The sequence below is a fragment of the Meles meles genome, chromosome 1 (genome assembly GCF_922984935.1).
Source record: "Meles meles chromosome 1, mMelMel3.1 paternal haplotype, whole genome shotgun sequence".
NCBI classification, from domain to species: Eukaryota; Metazoa; Chordata; class Mammalia; order Carnivora; family Mustelidae; genus Meles; species Meles meles.
This window is the reverse complement of record NC_060066.1, coordinates 216,873,741-216,893,900: the sequence shown is the minus strand read 5'-3', so window position 1 is coordinate 216,893,900 and position 20,160 is coordinate 216,873,741. Positions and strand designations below refer to the sequence as shown.

The 20,160-nt window shown below is 65.9% G+C and overlaps 1 protein-coding gene across 3 annotated transcripts; it reads left to right on the top strand.

Moving 5' to 3' along the window:
- The first annotated feature begins 216 nt into the window (after positions 1–216).
- On the top strand, positions 217–20,145 carry SAMD11 (sterile alpha motif domain containing 11). Of its 3 annotated transcripts, none has more exons than XM_045980947.1 (14): positions 217–1,177; positions 2,313–2,404; positions 6,196–6,377; positions 7,691–7,741; positions 11,497–11,621; positions 14,617–14,706; positions 14,873–15,007; positions 16,772–16,934; positions 17,966–18,081; positions 18,280–18,358; positions 18,441–18,937; positions 19,161–19,285; positions 19,621–19,731; positions 19,853–20,145. In XM_045980947.1, exons 1-14 carry the CDS (start codon positions 661–663, stop codon positions 20,096–20,098), a joined length of 2,529 nt encoding a protein of 842 aa, XP_045836903.1. In that variant the 5' UTR covers positions 217–660; the 3' UTR covers positions 20,099–20,145. The 3 variants fall into 3 exon arrangements, with proteins under 3 accessions (XP_045836903.1, XP_045836996.1, XP_045837089.1); XM_045981133.1 differs by lacking the exon at positions 217–1,177 and adding an exon at positions 1,543–1,661; XM_045981040.1 differs by lacking the exon at positions 19,161–19,285.
- Positions 20,146–20,160: the final 15 nt, after the last annotated feature.

Sequence of the window (20,160 nt, the reverse complement as noted above, 5' to 3'; positions counted from 1 at the left end):
GGGTGCGCGCAGCTCCCCGCTAGCATGCGCCCCATCCCACACCCTCGCCCACTCGGAAACAGGGCAGGGGTGCAGCCCTGTCCCGCCGCCCCCGCCGCCAGCCGCGGGAGCCCAGTCGGCCGTCACGCACCCCCTGCTGGAGCCCGCGCCCGCCCGCCCGCCGCGCCAGGGCCGTTTAAATGGGCCAAGTTGTGGCGGCGGCGGCGGCGACGGGAGTCTCCCAAGTCCCTGCCGGGCGGGCGCGCGCCAGTGTGCACGGGTGCGCGGCCCGGGCGGCGGGGCGGGGACCTGGGACCCCCGGGCGGGGCGGGGCTCAGGGCCGGAGACTTCTGGACTCCACCGCCCGGCTGGGCCCCACGGGCGGACCGGCGAGCCGCGCGCGGGGTCGACCCAGGGGGCGCGGGCGCAGGTGGCCGGGCGCCCTGTGGAGCCCTGGGGCCCGCGATCCGGGTCGACGGCAGCTCCGGCAGCACCACGTCTCGGGCGGCCCGGGAAGCGGCCGGAGGCGGCGCGGCGGCAGGTGCCGGGGCGCAGTAGCCGGTGCGGCGGGCGCGCGGCCGGGAGGCCCCTGGGCCCCCACCCCCGGGCCCCGACTCCGGCCCGGGCCCGAACAAGTTGCGCCGGCCGCGGAGAGCCGGGCTACGGGGCCATCGGCCCGCCATGCCGGCGGTCAAGAAGGAGCTCCCAGGCCGCGAGGACCTGGCCCTGGCTCTGGCCACCTTCCACCCGACCCTGGCCGCTCTGCCGCTGCCGCCGCTGCCAGGCTACCTGACGCCGCTGCCCGCCGCGGCCGCCCTGCCCCCGGCCGCCTCGCTCCCCGCCGCGGCCGCCGGCTACGAGGCGCTGCTGGCCGCCCCGCTCCGCTCCCCGCGCGCCTACCTGAGCCTGCACGAGGCCGCCCCGCACCTGCCCCTGCCCCGGGACCCTCTGGCCCTCGAGCGCTTCTCGTCCGCCGCGGCCGCGGCGCCGGACTTCCAGCCGCTGCTGGACAACGGCGAGCCGTGCATCGAGGTGGAGTGCGGCGCCAACCGCGCGCTGCTCTACGTGCGCAAACTCTGCCAAGGCAGCAAGGGTCCGTCCATCCGCCACCGCGGGGAGTGGCTCACACCCAACGAGTTCCAGTTCGTCAGCGGCCGGGAGACGGCCAAGGACTGGAAGCGCAGCATCCGCCACAAAGGTCGGCGCGGGGCGGGCGCGGGGGCGCAGGCCGCTGCGGTCCCTCCCCTCGGCTCCCCAAGGACCCTTGGGTCCGGACCCCCTCATTCTGCCACCTGGGAGGCCATCTCCGCCCAGAGAGGGCGCTGCGACCCTGGGGCTGCCGCAGGGACACTCCCCCCCGCCCCCGCCCCCACCCCCGCTCCCAGCGCGGTCGCCTCGGTGGCCTCCGCCGTTACCCCAGCTTCAGCCGCGGCGCTCTGGGCTCCCGGCGGCACGCGCGCCGGCCCCTCCTCGCACTCGGAAGGTCTTTGCGGGGTTCCTGCGCCTGCGGCCCGCGGGGAGTTGACGGGAACTCGGAGCCTGCGGGGCCCGGCTGGGCGGGACTCCACTTGCCTCCGGGGTCAGGGAGCCACCAGGTTCTGGCGGGAGTAGAGGAGCACGCCGGCGGCCGGGGCGCGGGCGCGAGCTGCTGGACGGACGGGGAAGGTGTAGGGGTGTCGCAGGCAGGTGGGGGCGGCGGGGCGGGGGCGCGCGGCGGGGCGGGGGCGCGCGCGGAGCTGGAGCGCGGCTGGGCTGCGAGCCGCCTGCTTGGCGGAGAGTCTGGCTCCGAGGGCGCGATGTGCGGGCGCCCGAGCAGGCAAGCGGGGAAGCTCAGTGAGCGCCAGGGGCGGGGGTGGCGGTGGGGGTCGTTAGAAAGTTAGGGACCCAGTCGCGCTGGGCTTTTGGGTTCGCGGCTCTGCTGTGGCCGCCCCCTTCCCGCTGCGGGCTCAGGCACAGCCCGGGACCCCGCGGCGCCGCTCCCCTGCGCGCAGGCTCGGCCTTCCCCGGCCGGGTTCCCAGTTCCCCCCGACCGGCCTGGAGAGGGCAGAGCGGGGGGAAGGGACGCAGGGGCCGGGAAGGAGGCCGCCCTCGGTCAGGGGAGGGCGCTTGCCCGGATTTTGAGTTTCTGGGCTCTGCAGATCCTCGCGGCGTCCGCGAGGGTGGGGTGGGCGGCAGGGCCAGGTTAGGGTTCGGAAGTTGGATGTTCATACACGTGCCAGGAAGGGGAACCGGCCTTGCAGCTTCCTGTGCCCCGAAATTGCGCCCGCGTGTGCCGGCTTCCCCTGTGCCCCCGCGCTGCTCTCTCATCGGTCCTGGCTTGGCTCTCTTCCCAGGAAAAAGTCTGAAGACGCTCATGTCCAAGGGGATTCTGCAGGTTCACCCTCCGATCTGCGACTGTCCAGGCTGCCGAATATCCTCTCCGGTGGTGAGATGTGGGAGAAAAGTTGGGGCTTTGGGGGTCTTCCTTCTCCCCTGTGGAACTTGGGCCTGTATTCTACGATCCAGAGTCCTAACCTCAGCCCTGCCGGTGTGCAGGAGTGAGCCCCCAAGGGCAAATAGGGAGACTTTGCTTTGGGTGGGAATCCTAGAGGAGCCTTCTCTTTAGATGCGGGGTCTGACCACTGCCTCTCTTGGAGCCTCTCCTTGGGAGCCTTGGAGCTGCTTCTCCTGAGGTCCTGGGGACAGTCTAGGTTGTAAAGGCCTCCTCCCTGGACAGTGCCATCCAAGTGTGGCCAAGGGACCCTGCCCTGTCACAGGTCTTTGTGGGGAGGGGGCTTGTCACTTTATCAGCAGGCCCGGCTTGGGAGAGGGGCCGACCCTAAGGTAACACTTGTCCTGGGATGAGACACCGTTGGCGGGCCTGGTATGCCCTCTGGGGTGGTCACAGCTTGGACATGGTTAACGTGGGTTAGCACCTGGGATGCCAAGAGCTAGAACCCTGCTGGGCAAAGCCCTGGATATCCAGGAGAGTCTGAGTGAGGGTACATCCCAGATGGGGGCAGAATCTGAGCAGTGGGGGCCTTTGGTGGCAAGAGCTGGAGATGGAGGCTGATATGGGACCCCGAACCCGGTGTAGACGTATATCGGCCCCCTCTTTGGCCTAGGGGAGCAGCAGAGCTTGGGGCTGTGGGCCCCTGAAGCATTGTCACCCACACCCTGTGCCCTCCAGGCAGCAATAGTTGGAGGACTGGTCTGAACAAGAAATTGCGTCTTGAGAGGAACCAGCTTGAGCTGCTAGGGGAGAGCCAGTGAGGGCCCCGGCTCCTGGCGGCGGGTGTTGTGCTGCTCTTCCTGACGCCGTCAGCAGCACACAGCGGCACACAGACAGGGGTGAGAAAGGACCCAAGACACCCACTTGAGCTTCTTTACTTTGGACTGGAAGTAAGAGGGACGAAGGGATGCTTTGGCTTCCTCGTGGACCCTGGAGGCGGGTAACCTGGGCAGACTGGGAAGCCCCAGGCCCAGCTGCGAAGACAGACACCAGATCCGACACACACGGCGTTACAGCCATGCCTCAGTGTGTCCCCACCCCACACACCATGCCGTGGACTTGTCACCGGAGCACGTGCGCACAGGCAGCCCACCCCCTACCCACTAGCACGGTACCTGCCTGGGCAAAACGCCAATCTCCCTCCCCACTGAACCCACCTTTTCAAGCAGCTGGACCCGCAGAAGTCTTCTAGGCACCCTCAGGGGTAGCCTGGGGTTTCTGTTCGGACTGGAAGGCTCCAGCCTGTCTCAACCCACCCCCTCCGGAGGTCTTCCAGAGGAGTGTTGGTTCAGGTGGCTGAGCCCAGCATCGACTTCCCCAGGACATTGCTTGGACTGGGGAGGGGTGGAGAGTTCAGGCAGGGATGAGGCCACAGCCTTGGACTGCCTGCTGGTCTGGGGCTCCCAGGTCCCTGCCCTGTATGAGGGATGCCTCAGACCTGGGCCTGCCTCTCCTGAACCGGATTCCTCCCAGGCCTATCCCTGTACTCCTCCCTTAGGAAGGAGCTGCACAGTCCCTCTTGACTTTCCAGCCCCCACTTGTGCCGCATAGAGATTGTCTTCCTCCATCCCCCACAGCCAGCCCAGAGGTACGTGCACTCCTCATGGTCACAGACACCCCGGGGGCACAGTGGAGGTGTGCCTACGATGCAGGGGTCACAGCCAGGCAAGGTGGCTTTCCCGTGCCCACCCTTGCGTTCTGGGGAGCCTGTGCTTTCAAATCTATGTGCTGCTGAGCAGGGATGAGGGGTTGAGGTTCTGGGTGTGCGTGGGAGGAAAGTATGCTCCCTGTCCTTGGTCAGGGTCAGGGCTGCCCATCCTGGTCCCTTTTCCTCAGCTTCCCTCCCACAGGAGCACCTCCAAGAGCCACCCGAGGCCAGCATAGGTGGTCTGGCCTCATCCCAAGCAGCAGGCTTACCGCTATCGTTTTCCTCTCCTCCTCGTTGTCTTACGGATGAGAAGCAGAGGGAAATATATTTCCTTTTTTTCTGAAGACAGTAGTTGAATTAAAACAGAAAGGCAGGAGAGGAGGTCCTGGAGCTTGGGCCGCAACAGGCTAGAGAAGGGCAGGGCTGAGTGGGACTTCCCAGCTGTGCACACTTCGGACAGGGCAGAATGTTAAAAACATTCCCCTTGGAGCCTGCTGGCTGGCACGGAGGGGCGCGGGGTCCAGACAGGCCGTTCCACTTGTAGCTTTGCCCGCTGTCTCTGTTGCTGTTAGAGCACAGGGCCCAGGCCAGGGTCCCAGAAGGGGCCACAAAGCAGGCCATCTCGTCTTCCAGGCCAACCCTCAGACTCCATTGCCCCCCCACCTGACCCCATCCGGTGTGCCTCACTGAGTGTTGCAGAGAGGAACACGGAGGGTGTCCCAAGTGGATTCAGGAGGGCAGGTATGGGGGAGACTGTGGCTCGGAGAGTCTGGAGGGGGGACCTGGCAAGGGGGTAATTGTGGTCCTCAGACCCAGCGAAGAGACTAGGGCTCCCTGGCCCTCTTGGGAACACTGCCTAAACCTGGAGCTGGGGTGGGCTCGGTCTGAAAAGAAAAAGCCTTCTTTATGCTGGAGAGCAGGAATATAATGGCCGCATAGCTGTCCTTTAGGTCCAGGATGACATTGGTCCAGGGTGAAGCAAAACCCTCCTTCACACTTTCCTCCTCGGGCTCATGGGTATGGTTGTCCTGGCAGCAGGAAAGAGGGTGTTCGTGGGCCCCCAGGTGACTGAAAGATGAGAAAGAATTAGATGGTCCCAAGGTCCTGCCACTTCCGTGAAACAGCAACCCCTTATTAAAGAAGAAGTTTCCCGCACACCAGAAAGTAATCTCTTCCGCGTCCTCTGGGGCAGCAGGGCCCAAAGACCCTGGAGGGAGCTGCGGTGTGTGGTGACCTTGTCTGGTGTGCCCTGAGCAGGCAAGCTCGGGGGGGGTGCCCCCCGTGTCTGTCACAGGGCCTGCCTTCCTGCTCTGACCCCCGGCACCCAGCACACTCACGACATGCAGGTGGGCAGGGAAGAAGTGGGTGTCAAGGAAGAAACCGAGTCGCTGTTTCTGACCCAGAAGGTGGGATCCCTCGGGGCCCATGGGACAAAGGGTCCCCAGCAAGTGACCTGTGAACCCCAGGCCTGCACTTTGCAAGGGGTCAGCAGGATCAGGCCCCAGACTCGGGCTTCAAACCACCCCTGGAACCCTGCATAGGCTAGCAGAGTAGGAAAAGGACTTGGGTTGTCGGGGTCCAGGCAGGAGCTGTGTGGGAGTGTTCAGCACACGAGCAACTGCATGTCGAACGTGGGCAGAACGCAGACGTGCTGTGTTGTGCGAACGTGGCCCTTGGGGCTCCCTGGAGCCAGGGAAAGCGGGGGTCTGCCTCCCGGTGGGCATCGCCACACTCAGGCTGATAGCCTGGGGAGGGAGCCAGCCTGGAGTGCAGAGTCTGGACACAGAAGAGTCCCGAGGGGCCTGGCCAACAGGGGTTGGGGGGGCAGACCCAGGCCTCACCCCTCTGCTCTTGTCTCCGCCTCCAGACACTGGGACTCCGTGGACCCGTGGGCCTGTCCTGCAGGCTAGAAGCCCTGTAGCAGGGCCAGCCATGGTGCCTCTTTGACCTGAGCGGCTGCTCTGAGGGCCGCTGTGGCCCGCACCTGCCCAAGGGGTGGGCCTGGAGTGCAGGCCCCCCAGCAGCTTGAGGGCCCCGGCTCCTCCCAACCTTCTTCCTCTCTTCCCTCCGTGCCCAGAACCGGGGGCGGCTGGCGGACAAGAGGACAGTCGCCCTCCCCGCCGCACGGGTCCTAAAGAAGGAGCTGACCCCCAGCTTCTCGCCCAGTGATGGTGACAGCGATGGGAGCGGCCCGGCCTGTGGGTGGCGGCCAGGCTTGAAACAGGAGGACACCCCGCATGTCCGGATCATGAAGAGAAGGTACCTTTACTAGGGACCAGGGTGGGGAGGGCGCATGGACTCTGGTTGGGACATCTCTGGGTGGCTGAAGGCCAGGCCAGGCCAGGGTGAGGGCCTTTTGCCCCGGGGACGGGGCTCGAGTTTAGCTTGTCATGTCTTGACATCCTCCGAAGCTGAGAGAGCCTGAACCCTGCGTGCCAGGAGGCCGTGGTGAGAACCCACCCTGCCCCCACCTGGAGGGAGGGGGTGGATGTGGCTCCATGTGGGGAAGGGAGGGGGCTCTAGGAAGGGCCAGGGGCTCCAGGAGGAGGGTCAGGGAGACCCAGGAAGGGAGGGCCCTGCACCACCGCAGCCAGGCGGAGAGAAAGGATCCGAGCAGCCCCTCCCCCGGGAGCGGCCCCTAAAACCCACGTGCTCATTCCTCTTGGCAGGCAGTGGCCCTCCCGGCCCTCCACTGTCCCTTCCAGGCTCCCACGGTCTCCTCCCCCCTCTGCCCGCTCACCTCTTCACCCCACCGCCTGCCTGTTGTCCGTCCGTTCACTTGTCTGTCCTTCTAGCACGTTACTCCCCCCAGAGTCTCCAGGCTTGTTCTCTTCCCAGCTGGTCTCTGAACAGGTTCCAGCTTCTCCTCAAACAGCCCTCCCTGACCCCAGCAGCCCCGCTTCCCAGCCCTCCAGCGCACGCCTGCTGCGGGGACACACCCAGTCTGCAGCCGCCAGCCCTCAGCCCGAGGGGCTTTCTGGGGACAGTGCTGTGGGCGAGGGGACAGGCCCAGGGCAGAGCTGTGTCCCTACTTGACCTCTCGGCCGACAACCCTCCGACCTACAGAGCGAGGCAGGAGGCCGACCCGCAGCCGCCGGGACCGGGAAGCCACCCCCCCCCCCCCCCGGGCTGCCCCCGGCCCACTGCTGTGGCCGCCCCGGGCCTCAGTCCCAACCAACCTGGCGGAGCTGCTCCAAGCACTCGGAATTTGGCTCAGTCGGTGGCTGATGGGCGGGAGAGGCTGGGCCCGCACCCGGAGCCCAGTGTGGCCACTCTTCTGGGTTCGCTGCCCCAAGAAGGAGAGCTGTGGCTGCCTCAAGGCTGTCCTCCCGATTCCTTTGTCCGGTGAGGCCAGGAGTCGGCTCCTGCCTCATGGTTCTGTGCTGGCGGCAGCCACGGCTGCTGGAGCTGGTACCAGACGGCAGCAGAGACAGACCCAAGCAGCCCAGTTCCCTGGGGGCCAGCGCTCGGGGCGGAGGAGGGCCGTGCCATCCTGCGATGGCAGGATGGTACCTGCGATTCAGGTACCAGACCCTGGAGGCCAGCCTGACCCTCTGTTTCTCTCCTTGCAGAGTCCACACCCACTGGGACGTGAACATCTCCTTCCGAGAGACGTCCTGCAGGTAGGGGCCGGGCCCCGGCCAGGCTGATCCCCACACACTGTGCGTGGGCCGGATGGCGCCCTGTTGCTCCCCGGGCCCGCTCCTAACTCTCCAGCCACTGTCCCCTCCTCCCTCCACACTCTGTGCTGGGTCTGTCTGTTGGTGACCGGGCCCTGACAGCAGTGAAAGTGTGGGTTCTGGGCACCACCTGCCTGCACGGGACTGGCCATTTGAGTCGGTCTGCCCAAAGAGGACGCCATGACCTCTCCCTCCCACCCTCCCAAAGACCCCCCGGGGGGACGAGGATGGTGATGTGTGCATGGGGTCTCCTCGGTGCAGAGACATTCAGTAGGGACAGAGCTTGCCTGCGAATTGTGGAAGAACAAGGGAAGGGGCGGGGGTGGCGGCAGGTCTGGCCCCAGAATGCTAAAGGACTTTGGGAGCCGAGCCTATGGGACGGGGTGCTTCGGGCAGTGAGGGGCCGCCCGGCTTCTTGAGCAGAGTGTGTGTTTTCATGGGCCCTTCTGGAGGCCCTGCCCGGGAGGCAGGAGGTTTGCTCCAGGCGGCTGTGCTTCAGGCTGTGGCAGCACGAAGGAGGGCAGGGGACTGCGGACCCAAGGAGATAAAAATGAGGGAACCTGAAGAGGAGGCTGGGGGGTCTAGAGCCCAAGTTCTAGATTCCAAACGAGCCAAAGATGGTCAGTCTGTGGGTGGAGCCCAGGCTGTGGCTTCTGGTCTGTGGGGTCAGGTCTTAACCACAGGGAGGGCAGAGGAGGGGCCCAACCAAGGAGGCAGCGGGCACCCAGTACAGGCCTGGTTTCCTCAGCCAAAACTGAGGGGCCAGGCCCCCGAGGTGGGAGCTTGTCCTCCCCACTCCCAGCCTGGCTCTGTGCCGATGTATTATTATATACATCTCTGAAAATGTCGGAGTCCTAGAGCCAAATTACAATGAAAACATCTTTAAACTTATTTCCACCTCATTTTGAAGCTGCTCAACTGACCATTTTCATGAGCCGATGGCATTTTATGAGCGTTTTGCTTGGGAAGCTACAGGATGAATTTGTCAGTGAAGCTTTAGCGAACCCCAGGACGGCCCCTCCAGCCCTACGATGACCCTTCCTGCCTCCTGAGCACCCCTCAGCCTTTTAAAGTGGGAGAAGGTCCCGGGAGTCCAGACGGAGGGTGCTCCTGAGAAGGAGCCAAGTCCAAGTGCGCGGGGCCCCTTCAGTCCCGCACTGGCCTTAGGGATGGCTGGGATGCCTTTCTGGAGTCTACCAGAGAGGAGACTGTGGTGTTGGGCAGGTCTTCCCGCCTCTTTTCTCCCCACCTGCGGAGGGGGCACCTCAACGTCGGGCTTAGGAGGGCTGCAGCCGGCAGACAGCCTGGCCCCTTGGCCTCTCCGTCTGTCCTTCATCTCTGGTCTCCTGTCTGTTCTCTAGCCCCGTCCATTTATCTCTCTGCTATGCCCGTCCTTTCTGTCTCTGCGTCCGTCCATTCAGTGGTGCTCATCTGTTCATCTGTCATCATGTGTCACTCTATCTGTCCCTCTTCCTCCATCCGTCAGTCTTCATCTGTCTGTCCCTCCATCTGTCCATGAGGTCCATCCACTGGCCCAGTGGCCTCGTCGGAGCTCCCGCTTCAGCGCCTGAGCGCCCCCAGCAGCTGGCAGGAGACGTGGCCCCTGCCCTCCTGAGGCCCCTGCGCTGGCTGGGATGTGGGCAAACACTGAACAGTAGGACAGTCAGCTGAGGGAGGCTGGAGGAGGCCAGGGTGCCCTCGGTGGGGGTGGGGGGGGCAGCCCCTTCTCCCTCAGCCCTTGGCACACAGCCTCCTCCACCAGCCCCTTCTGTCCCTCGGGCTGTCCCTGTCACCTGATACACAGCCCCACCCTGTGCTGCCACAGAGAGCCTCCCGGGCTTGGTCCCTCACGCACGCCAGGGGCAGACAGCGTTTCTGCAGCTGCAGGAGCCTCGGACCTGGGATGCCAACGCAGAGCTTATGTGTTTTCCGCCTGGTGTTTCTTTATAGAAAACCTGGCATAATTTGTTCACGGAGTGGCCAGAACGTGGGTTCCCGAGGCGGGCCAGGCTGTCTTGGGGCCCGTGGGGCAAACCCCCAAGGCAGAGAGCAGGGATGTGGCGAGGGGCGGTGTCCTGACTCCCCCCAGGCCTCACCTCCATGCTGCCACGGCGCCACCCAGGTGCCTGACTGGCCAGGGAGCGACAGAGCTGATGGTCGGGGGGGGTGCTGCCCCAGGTCCCTGTGTGGGCGCTGGACGAGGGGTTCGGGGGAACAAACGATGGGACCTCTCCTCGCCTCCGTCTCGGGGACTTGATCCACTTCCTGTGGGAGTCCTGGGGACACCAGAATTGGATCCCCTCACAGGAGAGCTCGGAGGCAGCGTCCAGCCACCCCACCCCACCCCAGTGCTGAGGACAGCACTTCTCTCAACACCCTCGCACTGATGAGGATGAGAGAGGGATGAGAACTACTGCCAATTAATCCCATAAAGGACTTGCTCCCACCCCACCTGCCCTCCTCCTTGCATGGGGCGGGGCGCCTTCTCTCCTGGGGGGGTGGGGACGGGAAGAGGACCCGCATCTGGGTCTCCCAGAAGGCTCTAGAGCCCAGCCCTGGAGTCTTTGGGGCTGAAACTGATCTGCTTAGGGGCCAGCCTGGATTAGCCTGCTCCGGCCACGCAAGCCAGGGGGCTGGGAGCTATTTAATGAGGTTTAGGGTCGGTTCCCAGGTCATTCCGTGGAGGCTCCCTTGCAGCGGCCCAGCTGGAAGGCTGCCCTATTACAGGTGGGCCAGGGAGCAAGGGGACGGGGGAGGGTGCAGCGCCAGGCCATCCCTGCCCCTCCTCTCTTCTGTCTTGACTTCTGCTGCTCCAGGCAGGTGCCCCTTCTCTATGCCAAGAGCCCCAGGAGCAGACGGAGTAGGGGCCGGTCCCCCACACAGCCCCACTGACGTCTGCTTGCTCTGCCCTTTCTCTGGGACTCTGCGGTGTAAGCTTGAGCCGCTTGAGCGGAAAGAGAAACGAGGGAACCGAAGAGTCAAGCACACGTTTGTTCCAGGCCCGCACATGCCTGGTGGCTGAGGCTCTTAGCTGGGAGCCTCCGGGAGAGGGAGAGCCCCGAGCACACCAGGGCTGCATGTCCGCGCGCGCGCGTGGCTCTCGTGGCCCTTGCGTGAGTGCGCGTGTGTCCCCGCGTGTGCTCACATCTCACTGGCTGCAGGGCTGCCGTCAGAACCTCGGTTTCCGCGTTTGAAGAAAGAGGGTCTGTGGGCGGTTGCCGGCCTTCCTTGAAAGAGCGCGTGAGACCTCCTTAATGAAGCGGCTGGCCCGGGAGCAAATGCCAGAGGCACGTGTGACAGCGGTGTCCTCTCCCGTCACGGCTCATGAGCAGACACCCCCTCGTCGGGTGACTGCCGCGGTCACTGTTCGGCAGTGGGCAGTGGACAGCTGGGCTGCTGGCTCCCTGGGAGCTGCGGCGGGGCCTGAGGGGAGGTCCCCGTGCGGGGCAGACACCTGGCAGGTCCTGGTCCTGGTCCTGGGTGAGACCTGCCTCGGTCACACCCACCAGATGTTTCCCTCGGGACCTGCGGTGGGGACGCGGCGCGCGTGCTGCCGCAGACCACGCAGGGGTGCACACTTCCAGACTGTCCCCTGGCCCTGCGCGGGCCCGTGCTCGAGCTCAGTCGGGCACGGGTCGGCCCAGGGCTGGGCCCACAGCCTCCTGGGGTCTCAGCTTCGCTATCTTGCTCCACCGCAGCCAGGACAGCGACCTGCCCGCCCTCATATCCAGCGTCCGTCGCGGCCGCCACCTCGTTATGCCCGAGCGCCAGAGCCGCTGTGAGTTCCGAAGAGCTGGTGTGGAGCTGGGCCTGGGCGCCGCAGGTGAGGAGCGGGGGGCAGAGGCCACGGCTGCCTGCACTGCGGCGGCTGAGCCCAGGACAGCCAACCCTGCGGTCCTCCGGCGTCTCTGCTCAGCAGCTCCGGAGGCCGCCGCCCCCAGCAGCCTTGGCTGGCAGCCAGGGAGGCCGGCTGTCCCCTGGGGCTCCATGGGACGGTAATTGTGTTAATCCGGGCCAGCTGGGCAGACGGAGGCCGAGGCGGTGGTCCCACCGCGGCTACTTCTGGGCTTGAAGGGGCCGAAGCCACTGCCACCGCCTTCCCGCAGGAGCAGAAGCAGGGAGGACGGTCAGGGACGTGCGGGCCTCCCACAGGCCCAGAAATGCACCTCCTGAGTGGCTCAGTTGAGGGCAGGGACATGCTCTGTGTGCATGAGAGCGCCCGCTGGCCCCACAGAGCACAGGCTCCCAGAGGAAAGGGGACCATGGCCCAAGAGATGGGGGGGCTGCAGCCTGGACCTCTGCAGGGGTGGGGCAGGAGAGTGCTGGCCCAGGAGCTCCTGTGCTCATCTCAGAGGGTCATCTCGGAAGGACGGCTCATGGAGGCAGCAGGAGCTCGGGACGAGAGGGCAGCTGGGGGACCCCAGATGAGCAGGCCAGAGGAGACTCGGCCGTGTGGTTTTCCTGCGGAGAACGGGGCATGGCTGCGCTTGGAGTGTCAGAGGCGCGGGCAGGGGTCCCTGGCAGCTCTATGGCCAGGGCAGGAAAGTCCCCAGCAGTGGCTCTCAGAAAAGCTGGGCAGGAGGTGGTCGGCCCCGTTAGTGCCCCAGGCGCACCTGTGTCTGCAAAGGCCTTTGTGGGGTGGTGGGAGGGGCTGCTTCTGGAGCCTGGTTGGAGACCTCGGAGGCGCTGAGCAGGCGGCTGATAAAATCTGATTGCCCCATCGATCGCTGGAGCCACGGGAGCCCCACAGTGATTGAGACATTCTGAGCCGGCAGGCCCTCCCCCTGCTGCCCGCACATAGGGAGACCTCGCAGTACACGGGCACGAGTGTGCAGGCGTGCAAGCAGGCACGTGTGCCCTGCTCCCGGCCGGGGCTGTGTGCTCGGGGCCGTGGTGTGGCCCAGGCACCCAGGGCTCACTCTGTGTCTGGGTGTCCCCGTCTCATTTACGCTGCAGTTCAGGGCGGGCGCAGGCACGCCAGAGGCCACAGGTGCTCTGCGTGAACCGTCACACGTGTGCACTGTGTCTCCTTGGGGCTGTCGTCCCCCACGGGCTTCCACTTGTTCCTGTCGGCCCTTGGGTGGGGACATTTGCCTGCCGTCACCTCCTCTTGCTTTCCCAGGAGCCACCTGTCAGTCCCTATTCCCACAGGAATGGACCCTGGACAGGAAGGGCCATGCAGGACGGTGAGGGGCTCCCCCTGGGTCCATGCTGGCATCTCGAGACCGTGTATCTGTGTCTATGAGTGACGTGGCCCTTATCAAGGACGAGGGAAGCCCCAGATTACCCTGGCAGGACCTCGCTGCAGCCACGGGGTCTCCCTGGGGGTCCTCCTTCTACCTCCTCTCCCAGACAGAGAGGGGCCCACCCCCCACCGTCCACCCCTGCCCCGCAGCAAGGCGAGGGGGGGTTTCCACTGTGGAAGACGGGAACGGGACTCCGGGAAGTGAGAGTGCTGGATCGGGCGTGTGCAGGAAGGGGCCTGGGCAGCAGGTGTGGACCCGAATCCCCCTCCAGACCGCCCCCCCCCGTGGGATGGTGTGGCCCTCCTAGCAGCTGGGCCCCGATGCCCCCAAGTGGTTGGCTTCCTCGAGGGGCCCTTATGCTGGGTGTGTGGCTCCCTGTCCTGCCAGGTCACTGAGGTAGGAGCCCTTCCGCCAAGCAGTAAGGCCCTCGTCCCTCTCGGGGCAAGGCCTGGGCTTGGGCTGCCGAGATCGATAAGTTATTAGCACCATTCTGTCAGCTGTAAAGTGGGGATTGATTGGCCTCTCGCTGCTGCCGCACTTCCCCGGCCTGATAAAAATGACAGATTAAGGGAATAAGAGAAAGGAATTAGGCTCTGGGAAGCCTGCCTTGCTGAGGTGTCACGGCAGGGCAGGCCTGGTTCACCGAGCGGGTAGCCCTCCCCCCACCCACGCCGGCAGCCTCCTCAGGTTGGAGACAGGGCGAGACCACGGGCTCAAGCCCCGAGGCCAGCACTGTGGTGGTGAGCCCGGGAGACCAGGACATCTGCTGCGCTGTTCATCAGACAGCCCAGGCCTTGAGCTCAGGAAGGAGGGAGCCGGGGCTGGGCTGGAGAGCGCTGATTTGGGGAGACAGATGAATGTCATTTGAGGGAGGACATGGGAGAGTTGCCCCCCCCCCCCGACTGTGGCCAGGCTGTATACAAGACGAGACTGTTCTTGTGCCCTCAAGAGCTCAGAGCCCAGCAGGCAGGCGGGTGTGTGATGGGCAGGGCCAGCTGGCTCAGGCCTTCCGAGGGCAGGGAGGCGTGTGACCTACGTGGACGTGCCCAGGAGGGGGTGTGGCAGGTGTGCCTGCCTAGCGACCTCCCTGAGTGGACAGAGGCTGGGGTCCTCACCCCTGGAGGGAAGGTGACTTCCAGGCTAAACCAAAGCTTTCAGCTCCTCTTTGGCAGAACGATCAGGAAAGCCTGAGAATTTGCACAGGAGACCAGTCTGGCTGCAGAGGGGCAACGGGGCGCCTGTGGACTCCTGAGCTGCCCCTTGACTCTACTGGCACAGATCTCCCGTCACGTACACACATACCCCCAGATCCAGGATCAGAACCGTCCCCTGACCTCTCCAAACCCTGGCACCATGTCCTTTGGATGAAGGCCTGGGACCCTGGACTGGAGAAGGCTTTGAGTTGGCTGGGATCCAAGGGCACCTGGGCCATAATGGGTTAGATTCTGGGCTGAGTGGGGGCCTGCTGGGCCTGAGGCCTGGACCGGGTCCCTCTCGGCCCCTGGACCTCCCAGCTCCACCCTCTCCAAGCCTGGAGATGCATGAGGGGACTCACTCTATCCTCCCCGACAGGTGACCTGTCGGGCAAGAGGCTAGGCCGCTCCCCCCCCAGCAGCAGCGACTGCCCATTGGAGAAGAAGGCCCGGAGCAATTCACCCCAAGGTGGGAGCTCAACTTAGAGGCGGAGGGACAGGCCACAGAGGAGGGAGGGGGTAACTTAGACCCCGTGCAGGGCAGGATCGGCCCAGCAGCAGGTTCTAAGAGGGGAGGTCTTGCCTTTTGTGGAGCAGCACCTGAAGGAGAACCCGTCACCTTCTCCCCAACACAGAGACTCTGCTGCTGCCACAGCCAGGGCCCAGCATGGCCCCCGAGGACCACTACCGCAGGCTTATGTCTGCTCTGAGCGGAGCCGGCACCCTCGAGGACCCTCAGCGTCTCTACCACCTGGGCCTCCCCAGCCACGGTATGTGCCCCCAGCCTAGAGCACCACCCCTTACCGTGGCTGCCCGTGCGTGCTGGGCTCCTGCTGTCCCTGGAGGCCTCCGCTCGGCCTGGCAAGAGGCCCCGGGGTCTGTGGCCACTGATGCCAAGACTGCGTCTGGATGCGGACCTGCAGGCCCCTCAGCCCCGGTAGCCCCTTGCAGGTGGGCACAGAGGGGAGACTCTCCTCCTGCCTCTGCCCAGGCACCCACTTGTCTGGGTCGGTCTGGGGGACGCCCCTCCTGCATCTCCCACAGACTCTCCAGCAGGGCCAGCCCTCCCTGGTGACATGCCAGCACAGTCATTTCACAGATGAGGAAACTGAGTCTGGGATGAGCCCCAGGGAGAGCAGAAGGTGGGACTGAGCCAGGCCCACCCAGCCCTGTCTGGCTCTTGCAGCTTCTCGTTGTCCCCTGGTCCCTATGCTGCAGCCCTTCTTACTGCCGCGGCCGCATGAGACGGCGCCGGACACCTCACCTGGGCACGGCCTGGGTCTCTGTGTGGAAGGCGCCAGGAAGAGGGAGGCAGTGAGGCTAGGACAGCCAGAAGGCAGGATGGGGAGCAGCTCGGAGGGGGCAGCAGGACCTGGCTGGCAGGTCACCTGCAGGCGCAGTCCCTGCCCCCCAGCCCCCACCCAGCTGGCTCTGTCCTTCCTGCCTCTCCGCACACCTCACCCACGCACCATGCGACACCCTGACCCGCTGCACTCTAGCCTGCAGACCCCAGCCCACCGTGCTGGCAAAGGGCGCAGGATTTCTTCTCCTCACACAAGGCACTGTCCCCCAGGGCAGTCAGGCACCGAGAGCCTGAATAATTCACCAAATGTTAATAATTTAAAAATCTTCCTTTTTAATTGCTTTCCCTGCCCTGCCTGGGGCCCGCTCGGCTGGCCTGCGCGGGGGAGGGGGCGCCGGCCACCGGGGAGCAGCGCCGGGAGCCGGGCTGTCAATCAGGGCCTGCGCCGCCGCCCCGCCCGCGGAGCCGACTGTAAATAACCGAGGCCGCCCGGCGCGCGCGGGGGCGAGGGGCCCCGCTGGGATCGATGCAGGCGGCCGCGCCGGCTGGGCTCTGCGGGCTGGCACCCGGCCCGGGCAGGGCCCACCTCCGCTTTTCGGGTAATTAATTTATAAACAGGCGGCGGCGGAGGCGCCTGCACAAACGGGGGGCTGCGGGGGGGACTCGGAGGCCCGGCCCTGAGCTCACGGGGACCGGGTGGGGAGCAGAGTGCTAGGCGCCTTGAGCGTGGCTGCGTGTGACCCAGAAGGGGGTCCCGGGGCGTTGTCAGTACAGGGCTGGAAACCCACCCCCACCTCCGGGAGCAAGCCTGGGGCCTCCCTCTTGGGTCTTTGCACAACCGCCTCCCTCAAGGCTCTCCATACCCTCTGACCTGTCAACATCAACATTCACGCACCGCAGAACCCCTGCCTTCGGAGCCTTTCCCTCCCTCCCACTGCATTCCGGCAACCCTTTCAAACCTTACCTGCCCCACTCCGGATAGGGGCGGGTGCCTCCCAGCCCCCATTCCCGACCCCAGACACAGCTAGTTGCACTGTAAGGATTTGGGTCTCCCGGTCCTGTGGCCTTGGGTTCATCTTTCTGTGACCATGACCAGCCAGCAAGGTCACTGTAAGGATGTGCTCTCATCGGCTTCTGGTCTCCTTGGTGTCCTTCGCTCGACAGGATTGGGTTGTCAGAGACCTGGGGTAGCCTGGCCTCTGGGTCACCACTGAGCCCCCCCCCCTCCCAGATCTCCTCAGAGTCCGGCAGGAGGTGGCAGCCGCAGCCGTGAGGAGCCCCAGTGGCCTGGAAGTCCACCTGCCCTCATCCGCGGCAGCTCAGCGTCGAAAGCAGGGCCTGGCTCAGCACCAAGAGGGCACCGTGCCAGCAGGCACCCCATCCTTCTCAGAGAGGTACTGGGGCGCCCGCATCAGAGAGGCGCCCATCTTCTCGCTGCTCGTTTCTTGGACACGAAACTGGGGTGGGCCTTTCAGAAACCTCGTACCTGGTTTCTGCAGGTCACGTCCACGGCCGGCCCCTCCTTACCTTGTCACCTGCCTTCAGTCGCGCACTCTCTTCTCCCCCATCGCGGCCACATGCTGCCACGGGGCTAGAGTGCGCCGGGCCGGAGCTAGCACTAGGTTCATGGTCTGCAGAGGTCCAGAACACTCCTGCAGTAGAACGTGTGGGGGTGACCGCCCCTCTGGGCAGGGTGTTAAGGGCGACGCCCTTTCTGTTGAGCAACCGTGGGGCTCACGAATCCAGGTGCCCCAGAGACAGCGGAGGGCTTTGCGCCCCCAGCAGGTAGGTGAGAGGCTGGCGACAGACTGGGGGAGCTCCTGGAGAGTGCGGTGCGGAGGGGGGCGGGAGAGGGGAGAGGGCGAGGTCTGGGAACCCCCAAGTCGGCGAGCTGGGACAGGAACACACACACCAGCAGCAGCACCGCGCCCCCCCACCCGCGCGCGGGTCACCTGCAGAGGCCAAGGGGTGAGCGGGTTACGGGGCCTAAGGGCTGGAAGCTCTCCCCGGTCTCCCGCCGGACGCCACGGTACGGCCCCCCACGACGCTGCCCCCCGCCCCCGAGCGCTCTTCGCCGCTAATTGCGCCCCCCACCCCGCAGCCGCACGGGGTCCACCGCAGGCGCGGAGGCGGGGACCCGGCGCGCCCCGCGCGGTAATTACCGCTGCAGCCGCCGCCGCCCGCCGGGTCCGCGCCTCCGCGCCGCCGCGGAGATTAATTGGCGCCGCCAGCCGGGGGCGGGGGCGGGGGCGGCGCACGACCCGGAGTCGTAACGGGCCGCCGCATCGACCGCCCGCGGGGCCGGCAATTAGTAGAGGCGACGGGCAGGGGGAGGGCGCGCGGGGCAGTTCCGGGAACGGAGGGGGCGCGCGGGGACCAGGCCGGGGCCTGCGGCGCGCACTGCTTACCGCCCTGTCGTCCACAGGGAGCTGTCGCAGCCGCCCCCCTTGCTGTCGCCCCAGAATGCCCCGCACATCACCCTGGGCCCCCACCTCAGGCCCCCTTTTCTGGGGGTGCCCTCGGCCCTTTGCCAGACCCCAGGTGAGGAGTGGGCGGGGCGCGCGAGCTCTTTGTGTCCTGAGGGGCCGGTGAGTGAGCCTGTCGCGAGGCCGTCGGAGTGGGTGTCCCCGGAGCGCGCACCCATCCCCGCCCTGCTGAAGCCAGGGGCGGGCCAGGTGGCCTTGGGCGGCCCTAGACCACTCGGCCACCTGGCCTCGTGGTCTGTCCCCCTCCCACCAGGTTACGGGTTCCTGCCCCCTGCCCAGGCGGAGATGCTGGCCCGGCAGCAGGAGCTCCTGCGGAAGCAGAACCTGGCCCGGTAAGTGCGGCGGCGGCCGGTGGGGCGAGGGCGGAACTGCCGGCTGCATGACCCACACGACCGTCCGCTTCCCCTGGTCCAGGCTGGAGATGTCCGCAGAGCTGCTGCGTCAGAAGGAGCTGGAGAGCGCGCACCGGCCGCAGCTGCTGGCGCCCGAAGCCGCCCTGCGCCCGTCGGAGGGCGCGGAGGAGCTGCAGCGGCGCGGGGCCATGCTGGTGCTGAGACACAGCTCCGCGCCGCTGCTGGCCCTGCCCCCCCAGGGGGCCCCGGGCCCCGGGCCGCCCACCCCTCCCCGGGAGCCTGTCCGCCGCGCCCCTCGGAAGGGGGGCCCCAGCCCGGCTTCAGCCCACTCCACTGAGTCCAAGGAGACCACCGGGGCTGGGCTCTGGGCACAAGATGGCTCTGAGGACGAGCCCGCCAAGGATTCAGAAGGAGAGGACCCTGAGATGGTGGCTGCTGGGGGCCAAGCCTCAACCGGAGGGGCCAGCCCTGAGGGAAAGGGGCTTCTCTCAGGGTCCATGATGCCCCCTCCACTGCCCCTGGGCTTACCCTATGCCGTCAGCCCCTACTTCCACACAGGTGGGCATCCCCCCTCCAGGCCTTCAATCCCTCCAGGGGGTGGAAGAAAGTCAGTCCCCACCAGCACCTGGGTCTTAGGGAGGGCGTCAGTGGGGAGGGGGAAAAAAATCCCTGCTAGTCATCAACCCAACATCTCTGAACGATTTGGGCCAAGCCCGATAGAGCCGGTGGGAGAAGAGGAGAGAACTGGCCATAGTCCTAGTAACGCTGCCCCCCCACCCAGGCACCATGGGGGGACTCTTCATGGATGGGGAGGAGGCCACAGCCCCCGAGGACCTCAGCAAGTGGACAGTGGATGATGTCTGCAGCTTTGTGGGGGGCCTGGCTGGCTGCGGAGAATACGCACCGGTGAGGGCGGGAGTGGACACACACCTTCCCGGTCCTCATTCCCCACGCCCCTCCCCATCCCAGAGCTCCCCTCCTCAAAAACCGCGTGTGGGGAAAGAGTGCTGTTGCACGGTCCCCCGCCCCCCACGTCAGTGCCCCTGCCTCCGACATAGGCGTCTACCCAACTCGAAGATCTTCCTTCCGTCTGCAAGTTTCCCGGCAAACTACACCAGCAGCTTCTCTCTGGAGAGCCATGAGGCAACCCCAGCCACTTGGCCCTTGGGGGACTGGAGGGACCCCACAGGGTGGGCAGGCACTGGTCCCCGCATTCAGGCCCTGACATCCTCCCACCCCAGGTGTTCAGAGAACAGGGCATCGACGGGGAGACCCTGCCCCTGCTGACCGAGGAGCACCTCCTGACCACCATGGGGCTGAAGCTAGGGCCTGCTCTCAAGATCCGGGCCCAGGTGAGCACCAGTGGGGGAGGGGGGCCGCAGCCTCCAGACAAGGGCCGGGCAGCACTGAGGCTCTTCGTGGCTGCAAGCCACCAGTCCAGAAGTCCCCCCACCCAGGCCCGTCTCTCCACAGGTGGCCAAGCGCCTAGGCCGAGTCTTCTACATGGCCAGCTTCCCTGTGGCTTTGCCGCTGCAGCCACCAACGCTGCGGGCCCCCGAGCGGGAGCTCACCTTGGGGGAACAGCCCCTGTCCCCCACCATGGTCCCCTCCCCGTATGTGGGGGGGCACCACCCTGCTGGCCAAGCCTCTCCCAAGCAAGAGAACGGAACTGGGGCTCTGTTCCCAGGGCCTGCGGAGCCCCCCCAGCCGCTGTGCTGAACTGGTGGTGAGCCCCACCGCACAGCTTCCTTCCTTTTGATTTGGATGCAAAAACACCAAGA

Coding starts and splice junctions, on each gene's coding strand:
- SAMD11 (XM_045980947.1), top strand. CDS start 661: ATGCCGGCGGTCAAGAAGGAGCTCCCAGGCCGCGAGGACCTGGCCCTG. Junction 1,178..2,312: donor GCGCAGCATCCGCCACAAAG/GTCGGCGCGGGG, acceptor CTCTCTTCCCAG/GAAAAAGTCTGAAGACGCTC. Junction 19,286..19,620: donor GCTGCGGAGAATACGCACCG/GTGAGGGCGGGA, acceptor CTCCCACCCCAG/GTGTTCAGAGAACAGGGCAT.